The sequence below is a fragment of the Nuphar pumila genome, chromosome 3 (assembly GCF_984573655.1).
Source record: "Nuphar pumila chromosome 3, dmNupPumi1.hap1.1, whole genome shotgun sequence".
Lineage (NCBI taxonomy): Eukaryota > Viridiplantae > Streptophyta > Magnoliopsida > Nymphaeales > Nymphaeaceae > Nuphar > Nuphar pumila.
In genome coordinates, this window is record NC_143251.1 from 133,470,750 (window position 1) to 133,485,708 (window position 14,959).

The following is a 14,959-nucleotide window of genomic DNA, read 5'->3' on the forward strand; positions in this document are numbered from 1 at the left end:
GCTAAGTTAAAGGATGACTTAGGACAATCCAAGGTTTGTTATTTCTTATTATCGGTGGATTCATCCTTGATTGAGTCTAAATCCCCACCTGTAGATCCTAAAGTCTCACCATTATTGGAAGAATTCAAGGACATCTTTGCTGAAGAGCTTCCACCTGGTTTACCACCTCTTAGAGATGTCCAACACCACATATATCTACATCTCGTGTGTCATTGCCACATGCACCCCACTATAGGATGAGTCTCATATAGTATGAAGAACTTCGTAGGCAAGTAGAAAAGTTATTAGAGAAGGAACATGTTAAGAAGAGTATTAGTCTGTGTGTTGTAGATGCATTGTTAGTATCAAAGAAAAATAGTATTTGGAGGATGTGCATTGATGATTATGTCATCAATAAGATCACTGTCAAGATTTCTCATCCCTAAGCTAGATAATCTTCTACATCAGTTGACGGGGTCAAAAAAAATTTCTAAGCTAGATTTGAGGAGTGGTTATCATCATATTAGAGTTAGATCAAGAGATGAATGGAAAACTGCATTCAAGACTCATGATGGTCTATCCAATGCCCCTTCCACTTTCATGAGAATCATGAACCAGAATTTTAAGTCATACATAGGAAAAAAATTTGTAGTCTATTTCGATGAGATACTCATCTATAGCAAGAGTGAGCATGAACATCTACATCATTTGAGGTTAGTCTTTGACATGCTCAGAGAGCAATTCTATGCATCACAATCCTGTACGATGCACAACACCGACATACGATGAAGCTATAATTTGCAACCTAGCTAACAAAAGAGGAAGATAGCATTAACATTAACTTACCATGTATGTAGGTAGAAGACTTGATGAAATATCATGCATAAGGGGTGGGCAACAGAACAGTGGCCTGTCAGGTCTAGTCGATCTGTCTCACATTAGAATTGATGCAAGGATTTTAGGCCCAGACTATTAGGCACCTGGCCAAAATCCCAGCCTGTTTAATAATGGGCTGGGGTCCAGGTCAGCCCACAAGCTACCGAGCCAACCCAACAAACCTTAAGGAAATTTGATTAAGACCTATGTGCTACATTCATTTCAAAATGCATATTTGCTCAATGTAAGACATAAATGTGTGAAAAGTGGGCTCACGATCAACAAGAACAAAAGATCCCATGGATTGATGGAATCATGAGAAAACCTTTTTTATTTCAGCACCTGCTCCAGATAAAAACTTTCCAGCCATTCTTCTCACCTTATGTAAGTTTAAACAATAACCTCCAAAAAGTAAATTTGATGGATCCCATGCACCTACTTTTCTTACCTTACTTTCTCATATGTGAGGCAGCTATTATTTCTTTTCATGAATACACATTTTTTATATCATTTCATTCTCATATGGAGATATTTTCAAACGAAAAATACTGGGCTCACAAAACAAAGGGGTTATATAAGCTAGTTCATTAATGGTCCTTTTTTGTGATTTGGGGAAGCAGATGGGTATGGATAGACAAAATAAAAAACCATTGAAGCCCATGTGCACCTTATCAGAATAAATTCCATATATTTTTTGGCACAGAAAAGCAAGAAAATCACATTAGATTAAAAAAAACATGTGTTTATGGAAACAAGACCAAAAAGTGATGGCAAGTGTGAAGCCTAAAACATAAAAAAATAGTAAAACTACACCTCTTCCCAGGAGATTGAAGATCTCCATAGAATAACATTTATGAGATACAAACACAAGCATCTCAAGAACTTGAAATAGAAAGGCACATCACAAAACCTTAAACATGCAAAGACAAAAAGTTACCTTCCATCAAATAGCACATCGAACCAACATGCAAGACCATGAACCTTAGTACCAACAGATGCTATAAAATGAAGCGGGATGTCAATTTCATAGAGCTCCTGTTCCTAAACAAAAGCAACAAATAGAATAAATTAAAATCTTGCATTTTAAAGTAGCCTCAAAAGAGTCCCAAGGAGGGTTGGCATAGTGGAGTGGGGCCTTGCCGGATAGATGGGCAGTCAAGGTTTGATTCTCATAAATGTCACCCTTATGTGCAAGCCAATGCGTAGCATAGGCCCCAGGGGCAGGGATCCTAGCCTCGATGTTTTACACTGCCAGCATGACGACCGTACGTATGGCAGGCTGGGCCAGCACGACCAGGTCTTCGTGCCGGGTGTGGTTTCTTCGGGTTATAAATTCAAAAAAAAAAAACAAAGGTAGCCTCAAAAGATCACAGGATTCTAAAACAGACTACATAGACATACCTACGCATGCATACACACAGATGATGTTACCTTTTATGCAGATCCACTTTTTGCAAATATCAATCTCGACAGTTCTCAAGATGGACAGTATGTAGCCAGCTATAGGGGATCCTGCCAGTAACTCATACAAAATAATGGAAAGAAAAAAAACTGAAAGAAAGAGGGCTCATATATATATATATATAGAGAGAGAGAGAGACCCACTCATAACATATGGTGGGGAAGGTTAGTCATTACTCTTTGAGGCATCTATTTTCTTCTTCTTAGCTTGCAACAAAATGCTGAATATGTTGGTTTGCTCAACAGATACCACAGTATATGAGTATGTTTAGGAATATGGCGAGGAGAAGAGTTAACCTGAATCAGATTACCTCACAAGTATCATGATCTTTAGTTTGTGTAAGGATGGGAAGTTGCAAAAGCTCATAGATTTGCTGAAGGACATGAAAGCATACAAAGTGATTATTGGTGGTCAACACAAGATGGATTAAGTGGGGAAGATCATTATGGCTAAGGCAGTCCTCAAGAAGATGACTATGAAGAAAGTTGGTGTAGCAGTCGCTTGATGGGATGATGAAGAAGAAAATGTCTCTTAAATCTACAGTTTGTGGACTAATAGGCTCTGTGACGAAGAATTGAAGAAATATGCAAGTTGTTTCGAGAATGCAGGTGCAAGGCAATGGATCATATTGTAGAAAAAGGTCTGGTAGCAAATCTTCTAACAAATAACTACTTGATAGATGGACCCGGAAAGTAACTATTGATGAAATGGCAGAAAAGGATACAATATACCAATTAGAGCTTTATGTGAGCAGGATGACTCTGAACAAATGAAACATATTGTGAAAATGTTATGTTTGAAATGGGTTTAAAAACGAAGCAAGGGCTTCCATCCCTTGGATGACCATGTCCAACCTTCTCCACTTCTCGCCATTCTTAGCAAGGGATCAAGAGAGCTTCTTGGGGTAGATATGGTCAAAGCTCAATGCCCTCATTTTCCTTCCCCTTCATCTAGCATTGACATTTTCCACAACATGCAGAAAGAGATATGTTCAAGGTTGGACTGAGGAAAGGCATGGTTTATTCCCTCAACTTTTTCCTTTGATTTCCTTTTTTCCTTTTTACCAAAAATGTTGTTTAAAGAAGTTACCAGCTGAGACCCATCCAAGTGAATACACTATCCATCTCAAGGAATGTCTAGATGGATGGTGGAAAAGAAAAAAAAAGTATGATTGGCATGTAGTGATACTGCATAAAAAATGACCTATACATGCAGATACATTCATGAATGCAAACACACAAGAACACCAAGTGAATGGCATTTTATACCTTTATACTCGAAAAATTTAAAGTATGAAATATAGCTGGAGCAACTAACAATCTCGGATCAAATGCATCAACCACAGGCTGCAACACAAGAAACAGAACAGCCCAAACGTCAGTAGGACAATAGAAAAAGACAAACAACAAAGTATTGTAAGTTTGCAACATTAAAACTTAAGAAATGAGATAGAGGTAAAAGGAATTGCATGTTACCATACTGTAGAAAGAACTAACCTATGCATAAAGCAGCATACAAGCACTCCAAGTAGCATATACAATAAACCATAAGATGTGAACACCTCAATCAGCCAAATTCAGACCAATTGCACAATAATTTGTCCATTTTGGTGAAATCCAGAAAGAAGCACTTGAAGCAACAAAGATGAAAGTCATTTATATTTTGCATTTTAACTCAATTTGGTTCACACTTGCACCTTCTCCATCATAATTATTGAGGAGATATCCACAATCACAAAAATTAGCCCTAAGCAGTTTATTGGGGAAAATATATGCTTATTATAAAAGCAAAAATGCATAAAATTTGGTCAAGTTATAACGGCTCATGTTGACTCTTATAATAGCATCAGCTAATCCCTAAGACATGCAACGTTATGGTGGTTGCTTATGATGTACAAGATGTATGATTCCATGCCACCGGCCTCTCCGAACTCATGTTCTTGCTTCATAAATTTTTCTGATTCACACTACAAAAATCTTCGTCATGCTAAGGATACCAGAAAGATCAATGGTCACAGCACAATGGATTGATAGAATGAATCAGCGTAAATTTTTCAGATATTCCAATCAAAAGCAAAAGTACAATCAGCAACAAATCATTCAAACTATAAAGAAATTCAAACTTCTACCGCTTTTACAATCAAACAGACATCATTGATGACTCAAAGGTCAGAGGAAGTCAAAGCAATTGAGGGAACCAACCTCAGCAAAGTATCCCTTGAATGCAGAGCCATGTAAGGGAGTAAGGTCAACACCATAGTAATTAGTCTGCTGCCAAAAGAGGGCCTGGAAGAAATCACAGGGTGAACTGTAAGAAACAAATTTATTTAAACTCTAAAAAGACTATTGTCCTTGAACAAGACCACTAGGAATAATCAGAACTTTCCAACAACTAACAAAAGATATTTCATATTTATCACAAAATAACAAAAATAGACTCAGATTTGTCGGGATTCTACTGGACAATTCAAAAAAACTTGAAGGCTACAAAGTGTTTTTCCTGGTATACATAGGCCACATAACATCAACAGTAACCAAGTAAAAAGAATAAATCAAGATGACAAGCAAATACAATTTATTACTACTGTCAAAATTGTCTGATTCAAATAGACCAGTATTAGCCCATATTGTACACAGGGTGGTCCCATCCGAATCATAATCTGTACTATTTTTTCCAGCATGTGGATGCCTGATCACACTGATGGTGATCATATAAAAGAAAGAGCAATCTGCATGAGAGGTGATCCTATGTACATCATAATGTTCTAACAGGGGCCACTGATCGGATCAGCCTCGTAAGTAGGCTGCCAAACGAGCAGAACGAACCAAACAGGACATGGTCGGGCTCGGCTCGTTTACCACTGGATCAAGCTCGTGACTCGGTTCATGCTCGTGTTTGGCTGAGCTCAAGCTCGGCTCGTGCTTGAATGAGATGAGCCAAGCATAAGCCTGCTCATGTAAAATATTCCATGTCATTTATTACATAGAACATATATATATATAATGTTTATATATAACACTTAAAATTATATATATTTTATGTATTATACTTAATAATTCATATTTTATATATATTTTCCATGCATATCTTTCTCTTTATACATTCATACACATATTGAGAGAGAGAGAGAGAGATGGGTGTATCATCGAACACCCATCTTGTTCGACGCAAGTCGGACGGGGTTTGCGCCGCTGATTGCACGCGGGATCAATGGTGCAAATTTTTTTGCGCTACAGAGTCCTTTAGCAGCAATAGCGACCGCCCCTAAAACCCTTTATCATTACAGTTGGTGCACGATTGTGTGTCCGACCATTTGTCCGATTTTTGGGTGTTTGACGATACTGCTGCCCGTGTGTGTGTGTGTGTGTGTGTCTATGTATATATATATATATATATATATATATATATATATATATATATATATATATATATATATATATATATATATATATATATATATATATATATATATATACTATGCATCCTACTCTTTATATATTACACATAAAATATATGCAGATTTTATCTGCACGAGCTCACCCAAGCTGAACAGAGCCAAACACCTGATGTTCGGCCTTGACTCGTTTAAGCTAAATGAACTGCTTGTGGCTTGGCTTGCCAGTTATATGAACCAATCACGAATGAGCTCATGACAAGCCAAACCGAACCAAGTCACGAGCTGCTCAGTTCGCTTACCAGCCCCATTCATTTCGAAGAAGACCTCAAAAGTGCACTCAGATTCAGAGTCAAATAGGATTTAGATTAGTAATGACAGATGTCAAGTAAATATGAAAATCAAATTGGTTCATACTTCGAATAGTTTTAAAACTAGACCAAGTTGATCAAGTTTTTTAGAGAAAGATGTTTCTTCCAGATTGGATATCTGATTATGGTATAACAACTAGGACATTTCAAAATTGCTCCACAAAAATGCAAATAATTATCAAGTGATTGCTAGCACCAAGGGTATTAAAGGCAAAATCGTCAATAGCATAACCTATCAAATTCAATTCTTCCCTTTTGGTGTGGAAAGGGGCCAAGAAAGGAAATTGTTTACCGAAAAGAGAAGGAAGAAAGATACAACAAACGTGACAAGATATCACCCTCATACCTTCCTTCGAAGCAGTACCATCCCAATAATCAAGCTTAACTCACGAACCATAGCCTATTTGAGTCAACCATGACAGATCAGGACCCTGCCATTTAGCCAATTCTCTGAGTCTTAGATTGAACTTTAATCTATGATTTATAGAGTATAAAATCCATCAAGGACATACAGCCTTTGAATAGCTTGGAAATCCTTTCTGACCACATAGACCACCAAGCACTACAAACACATCTTCACCAGGTTGCTGGGCTCTGTAAGATCAGGCATGCGAGGGTAGGATCAACATGTGTTTCTGTCACTAAACATCCACAGCACTCAGTGGATATTATGAAGTCCGTTATATTTTCTTCAATGCTTGAGAGACAGAAAGAGGTGAAGACCGTGGGCTTATACCAATCACAAAGGAATATATATGAGAAACAAAGTTGGTTTTTCTTGTCTTCGTATTTCTTTTATTTTTTTAACGGGGAAAACAGGGCCTTCTCCCCTTGGTTTTGAAACAGGATGATGGCACTATATGTATGCATATTATGTATGTTTTTATGTATGCATGCAAGTGTTTGTTATACATACATCATTGTCATAGACTGTTAAAATGTATCTGATATATATATATATATCTTGTAATACCCTACAAGGGTAAAACTGTCATTTCCTATTTTACACATATTCCCCTTGGAATATGTATGTAATTGTGTTCTTGTATTTTTTCCCTTTTATATTTTTTTCACTTTTTTGAGCCATTGGGGGGGGGGCACCATATAGACGTTGGGCCCCTCCAACGGTCACAGTTGTGACCGTTGGAGGGGCTCCAACGTCTATGTGGAGCCCCTCCAAGGTCTTCTTCTTCTTGTATTATAAATAGGGGTGAACCCCCTTGTAGTTCCTAAGCTTTTAGAAAAAGATCTCTCACTTTCTCAATAAAGATTAATATTCTTTAAGCCTTTGTGCATTTTGTGATCTCTTGAATGTGTTGTGCCTATGCACACATTTGTTCTAAGTGTTCTTATTGTGCCTTTGTGCACGTGTTTCTCACTAAGAACTTAGTGTTCTTGTATGTGTTCTCTTTGAAGACATTTTCACATGGTATCAGAGCAAGGTCTCTAAAAGAATAGTTCGTGATTGGACTCATCTCGGTGGCCACCTCAAAAATCGTGCACGTTTTTTACTCTTACATTTTGGTGTGGAGAGCTCCTACAACTCATTCCTAGTGAAGCACACCACATCAAGTAAGCCTTAAAGACTAATTGTAGTAAGTGTTTTTACTCTTGAAAGTCTCTCGTATAAGCTTCTCATATGGCGGAAAAAGATTCTCACTTTTCTCTTGGTTTCAAGCTTAATGGGTATATGGAAGCACACATCAAAGGTAAGGGACTTTGGGGGTACATCCAAGGTTAAATACCGAAACCGGAGCCAAAAATTACAATGGTTGAAAAGAGGAAAATAAAAAATCTTGATGGAGAAGAAAGAGCCAAAGCACTTGAAGAATATAGCAAAAAGCATGAAAAATGAGAGATGAAAAATTACAAAATCCTATCATGAATTTTTTCTTCGGTTGAGACTAGAATCAATGCAAATATTTTAAAATTTAAAAGAGCATCTCAAGTGTGGAAATATCTTGAGAGGATGTATAACTCAAGAGATTTATCCCATTAGTATTATCTCCAAAAGAGAGTTTTGACTCTCCAACAAAGCGAAATGACCAATAGAGAATATTTCGCCGAATTGTCTTCTATTTGGGACGAGCTTGCTATGCTTCAACCAAAGTGGAGTGGAGAAGCCATTGAGCTTCGCCACAAACAATTGGAAGAAGATTGGTTCTTTAATTTTTTTAATGGACTTAGACCTGAATTCAAACAAATAAGATTTTCTCTCCTATCTTCTTTTACTTCTCCTCCTCTTGAAGATGTTCTTACCAAATTAAGTAGAGAAGAGACTTGTTTGGGAATGAGTAAATCAAACCCAAGTGTTCTTGCCATGCCTTCAAGTAAAGATGAAAATGAAACTGCTTATGCCGTCTCTAGGCCCGGAAGTAATTTAAAAACATATAAGCCTCCTCATTTTAATCAAAATCAAGGAGTAAAGAAAGAAGGACAAAATAGAAGATAGAATCAAGGAAGGGAGTATGGAAAAATTATTTGTTATTTTTGTAAAGAACCGTAACATATCAAGCTGGTTTGTCCTAAGTGAAAAAAAGAAGGTGGCAATGTCTACCACGTTTCAACCACAAAAAGAGGAGAATCCATCTACTTCCTACAATGGGGCTTTGTCTTTAAGTCAAATCATGGAGGCTCTGCAACCCCTACTCAAAGGATCCATTTCCGGTGCCGCTATGTCATTTCCTCCAGGTAAGATCTCTTGGCTCTTAGATTCGGGTGCCTCCTTTCATATGACTCCCATTTTTTTTGCACTTTCCGAATATTCAAAAAATGTATTTTCATCGTTTGTTTCAACCGCTAATGGTGCTTCTCTTGAAATCAAATGAGTTGAAAACTTTGAAAAACAAAATTTCTCTATTCCAAAAGTTAGATTTATACCAAAATTAAATTTAAACTTGCTTTCGGTTTCTCAACTCTCGAACCATGGATGTGATATTATGTTCTTATCAAATAAATGTTGGGTACAGGATCGTCAGTCCAAAAAGTTGATCGGGAAAGGCTCTAGAAAATGAGATCTCTACTACATGGAGTTTCTACGAATTCCAAAAAAATCTTTTTGTAATATTGCCCAACATAAAGATATAAATGTTTGGCATAAAAGACTTGGACATCCTAATGTCGTCAAGCTTTCTTATTTGCCTTTTGTTAAGGATCTTCGTAAAAGTAACTTCACTTGTAATGATTGCATTCTTGGAAAAATGAGAAGCTTACCGTTTGAACAAAGATCTATGTTTACAAACAAACCTTTTGAGCTTGTGCACTCGGATGTATGTGGACTGGCACCCGTTATATCTAAAGGAGGATTTGCATAATATGTTATTTTTGTTGATGATTATTGTAGATTTTGTTGGATATATTTCCTTAGCATAACCATGAGATCTTTACATTGTTCAAGACATATCATATGATGATTAAAAATCAATTTAATAGTAACTTCAAGATTCTTAGGACCGATTCTGGAGGAGAGTATCTTTCAAATGATTTTAAAAATTATCTTGAAATTCATAGAATAGTTCATCAAAGATCTTGTCCAAAAACACATCAACAAAATGATTTAGTCGAAAAGAAGCAAAGGCATATTATTGAAACAACTGGAACTTTGCTTATTTCTAAAAATATTCCTAAAAGATTTTGACCGAGGCGGCTCTTGCCTCCATTTTTCTCATAAACCACCTTCCTTCAAAAAATCTAAATAAAATTTCACCTCTTAAAATTCTATACCAAAAGGAACCCGATTACAATAGGTTGAGAATATTTGGATGCAAATGTTTTGTCATCACCAATAAAAATGGCAAACTCTCACCAAAAACTATTCCTTGTGCATTTTTTGGGTATTTCGAAACTCAAAAAGGTTTTAGATGCTATAATGTTAAGAATGATAAACTATATGTTTCCAGGAATGTGACCTTTTTAGAAAATGGTAGTGGTTTTGAAGAATGTGAAACTCATAAAGAGAAGATGGGTTACTCTTTCTTGTTTGAGTTACTATCTAGAGATGAGGATATTTCTAGAGATAATGAAAATATAGATGATTCTAGAGATAATGAAAATATAAATAAAAATAACAACTTCCCTTACCAATCTATTGATCATCTTATAGAAGAAAGAACGTCTAGTGGCCCTATCACCTATTCACATAGAGATAGAAACAATTTTAGAAGTACAGTCAAAAAATATAGTGAATCTAGTGAATCTTCTTTAACAAATAATCCTCGTAGAACCGAGAGAACTAGAAGAAACCCTTCTAGATTTATTTCCTATAAATCATTCTCACTAAACATAGAGCATGTCTTAATGTCATTCATTCATATATAGAACTTAAAAGTTTTGAAGAAGCCAAGAAAATGTTAGAGTGGAAGGATGCAATGGATAATGAACTTAGAGCTCTTAGGAAAGCCAAAACTTGGGAATTCCAAGATTTGCCTAAAGAGAAGAAAACAATAGGATGTGTGTGGGTTTTCAAAGTCAAAACTAAGAGTAACGGGTCTCTTGAGAGATATAAAGCTCGTCTTGTCATCAAGGGGTATATTTAAGAATATGGTATTGATAAAGATGAAACTTTTGCCCCAGTTACGCGAATGGTTACTGTTAGATGCCTAATTAAAATTGCATCTATTAAAAAATGGAACATATATCAAATGGATGTTAAGAATGCTTTCTTAAATGGAGATCTACATGAAGAAGTTTATATGGATCCTCCTCCGGGTATGAATTGTTAAAATAGAACATGCGTATGGGTCTGGATCCAGATCCATACGCACGACGTTGTTAATGTGCGTAGAGTTTTTCATTAATGGCATTTATGTAATATAGCCATTGTAATTTGTTTATATATATAATGTTTAGGGCTCGGTGGCTGTGTGTAGAAAATATTCTGAGCAGCCCCAGCCATTGGGCAGCTCTCTCTCTCTCTCTTCTCGTCTCTCTCTCCCTTTCTCTGTTCTTCGTGCAGGATATCGATCACGGCAGCAGCCCCTCGGCCCATTTAACATGGTGTCAAAGCGGGTTTGTGACTGGGCGTGATCAGACGTGCATCTGTTCATTGGGCCGTCTTTTCCTGCATCTAAGGTCTGGTTCCTGTGTCGTTCTTTCTTGTATATGTGTCGCCTTTTCCTGCATCTAAAGTCTAATTTTTATCTGTCATTCTTTCTTGCATCAAAAATCTGATTTTGCGAATCTAGACAGCAGGTTCGTGTTCCTATCCACTGTGTGGTATCACGACCCTGAACAGGTAGTTCTCTCTTTTGTCTACCTTAATCCTTCTTACTATTCTGCATCTTCTTTCTTCATTTATTATTGTTGTTTCTCTGACGTGAATCACGTCGTGAACTTGTCTTCATCTTTCTTTATTTCTTGTGACGCAAATCTGGTTTCTTCCTTACAATCTTCACTATCTTGAATATGTTATTCTCTGTGTCACGGATTTTATTCTGAATCAGGTCGTGAATCTACCTTCTTCTTTCTTTATTTTTTTGTGTCATAATTTGGTTTCTTTCTTAAACTTCTTAAATTTGTTTACTCGTTGCTCCATTGATATGGACTCTTACTCGACTTTTTCTAGCCCCTCTGCAAACTTTTTAAATCAGCTTGTTACAGAAAAACTTACACATAATAATTTCTTGACATGGAAGAGACAGATACTTCTGTTCATACGGAGTTAGGATCTTGATGAACATTTGGATGGTTCTATTCCTGTGCCACCACAACTTATTTTGCAGGAAACCAAGGATGAGTAGGGCGACACAATTATCAAGTCTGTTAAAAATCCAGATTATACAGCCTGGAGAAAGAGGGATCAGTATTTGGTTGCTTATATCACGTCAACACTCTCTCAAGAAGTGTTGGCTACTCTTTTAGATAATTGCACTGCAACAGATCTATGGAGTAAGTTGTCTCAGACATACTCTCAGATATTAGAAGCTCGAGTTATGTATTTAAAAAATGAGTTTCAAAATTTGAGAAAAGGCTCAATGACAGTTATGGAATACATAGGCTGCATGAAGAGTATTACTGACCAATTGGCCATTATTGAAAGTGCTATTTCAGAAAAAGATAAAGTACAACAACTTCTTAATGGATTGGGCCCTGATTTTGACATGTTTACTAGAGCATTGTCCTGCCTTCCCTGCTTGCCCAACTTTGATGACCTTCAGGCGAAGCTTGTTCAACATGAGATGAGTATGAGACAACGGGTGGAAGGAAATGAATCAGCTCGTTCTTATTCAGTTTTGGCTATGGACACTTCTGTAGGTCTTGGACGAGGAAATGGAGGACATCAAGGAGGTCGAGGACGTTTTGGGTAAGGAGGTCGTGGTATCTTGCCTACACCTAATATTTCGGGTGTTTTTAATGCAGAGAATCAGAAGAGAGTGCCCACTTGCTTCCTATGTAACAAAAGAGGACATGTGAAAGTTGATTGTTGGTTTAATCTGCAGAACAGAGGAAAAAACAAATAAAATTGAGAATAAGGCAGGCACCGTTGTGGACACGAAAGCGTCATCTGCAGATGTGCAACAACTGTTACTATCAGCATTGTCACAGATTACGATCAAGCAAAATGAACAAGGAGAATGATATGTTGACTCTGGTGCTGTCACTCATGTCACGGGTAATGCGGGTAAGTTGTCTCACTTATTGCCTTATCTTGAAAGAGGTAGTATAGTTACGGGAGATGGAACTTCTCACTCCATTAGTCATACTGGCAGTGCACATATTCTTATGTCGAAATCCTCACTTCACTTGTCTAATGTCCTTCTTGCTCCTAATATTCAAAAGAACATTGCCTTTGTGGCTTAACTTGTTGACGATTTGAATTCTTCAATCGAATTTACTCCCTCCTTTGTTTATGTTAAGGATCTACAAACGAAGGAGACGTTCGCTGAGGAGGAGCGACAAGGAAACATGTACGTCTTCAAGGAGATTCCCTCAGTCCCAGTTCTCCAGTTGGAGCCGTCTAAGCATTCTTCAGCCTCTTCGTCTTCGGAGTCTTTGTCCTTCAGTCCATTGAAATTTTTTGATTTATCTCATTGTAATAAGCCTGATATCTGGCACAGTCGCTTGGGACATTGTAGTCGAGGTTTCATTGAAAATCTTGTATCTAATGGTCTTCTTTCAAAGTCTAGTTTATGTTCCCTTTCAGAGAATAAAAAATGTTCATCTTGTGAACTCTGCAAAAGTCATGTTCTTCCCTTTCACAATATTAATAAAAGAGCTTCAAAACCATTTGAGATTATTTGTTCTGATGTTTGGGGACTCGCCCCTATTCCTTCTCTCTCTGGCAGTCATTACTATATTATATTTGTTGATTCTTATTCCCGTTATACTTGGATATATTTCATGAAACATAAACATGAAGTCTTCCAAGTATTTCAAGAATTCCATTCAATGGTCAAAATAAAGTTTTCCAGCGATATTGTGCATTTACAATGTGATGGTGGAGGAGAGTATTCATCAAACGAGTTTATTGCCTTTATTCGAGATAAAGGAATAAGTCGACAAGTTTCTTTCCCTCATACTCCTCAACAAAATGGGGTTGCGGAGAGAAAACACTGATATATTGTTGAAAGTGCGATAAGTATGTTACATGACAGCAAGATGCCCATCAGTCTTTGGACAAAAGCCTTTCACACATCTGTTCATACCATAAACCGTCTCCCTATGGCGCTTCTGGATCGAAAATCTTCGTATTATACTTTATTTGGAAAACATACTTCCTATGATGAGATACATGTTTTTGGTTGTGTATGCTATGTGCAAATTGATTCCTCCACGTGGAATAAGTTTCAGGACAAGGTCATTAAGTACATATTTGTTGGGTATGTGGATGAATACAAAGGCTATCGATGCTATGACCCTAATACCAAACGTATTAGGACATCCAGGAATGTTGTTTTTGATGAACAGAATTTTCAGATCAATGACTCCGAACGGTTGCCATGTCGAGAAATAGAAGTATATGATCCATGGATGAGCACGGATCTATTTGCCAATACAGGCTAGACACGTCAGGCGACCTGTGCTTCCTTCAATTTGAGTAGGGAGTCAGGAGACTCACAGATGCATGTCGAGCCATCCTCACTTGAGCCATTTCCAGTTGAGTCGCCTCCAATTGAGCGCTTCTCTGGTCAGATTTACACTATAAGGGACAGAAATACAGGGTCGAGGGATGTGGAAGTCGTTTCTAGTGATCCAGTTCCAAGGTCGTCACGCATCAAACATCCTATTCAGCGATGGGTAAGTTATGAGACTTTTTCCCTTGATTTTCAGTTGTTTATGTCCCAGCTCACAAACCAGAATGAACCCACTTGTTTTAATCAAGTTCTTTAATCTCGTCATTGGATTGAGGCTATGAATGAAGAAATGGAAGCCCTTCATGAGTGCCAAGCTTGAAAAATAGTACCTCGACCAGAAGGAAATAATGTAGTTGGTTCAAAATGGGTTTATAAAACAAAATATAAGCCCGAAGGAAGTATTGACAGATATAAGGCACAACTTGTTGCTCGGGGATTCACGCAACAGTATGGTGAAGATTACGATGAAACTTTTAGTCTGGTAGTCAAAATGGGCACAATTCGTGTCATCGTATCTTTGGCAGTCGACCGAGGATGGAAGCTTAGTCAAATGGATGTTAAAAATGCATTCATGCATTGGGTTCTAAAGGAGGAAGTATATATGGAACAACCTCCTGGGTATGACGAGAAATATCCTACCACCTGGGTGTGCAAGTTAAGAAAGTCTCTATATGGGTTGAAACAGGCATTTCGCTTTTGGTTTGAAAGTTTCTCCACGCAAATTCAAGGCTATGTTTTAGAAGATGATCTCTAGATCACTCGCTTTTTATTTACCAAAAGTCGAACATCGTTATACTTCTTATAT

At 37.3% G+C, this 14,959-nt stretch overlaps 1 protein-coding gene across 6 annotated transcripts in view; it reads right to left on the reverse strand.

The window, feature by feature from the left end:
• Window positions 1-14,959, reverse strand: part of LOC149843917 (putative histone-arginine methyltransferase CARM1) — a 65,739-nt gene that overhangs the window by 12,684 nt on the left and 38,096 nt on the right. For all 6 annotated transcript variants that reach the window (XR_016430938.1, XR_016430940.1, XR_016430939.1 and 3 more), the window contains exons 10-12: window positions 4,519-4,602; window positions 3,586-3,663; window positions 1,793-1,896 (exon numbers count right to left, since the gene is read on the reverse strand). Coding sequence is in view for 3 of the 6 variants with exons in the window: in XM_090000161.1 (XP_089856287.1) it covers window positions 1,793-1,896; window positions 3,586-3,663; window positions 4,519-4,602 (266 nt within the window). In the remaining 3 variants the exon portion in view is untranslated. The remainder of the gene's footprint in view (window positions 1-1,792; window positions 1,897-3,585; window positions 3,664-4,518; window positions 4,603-14,959) is intronic.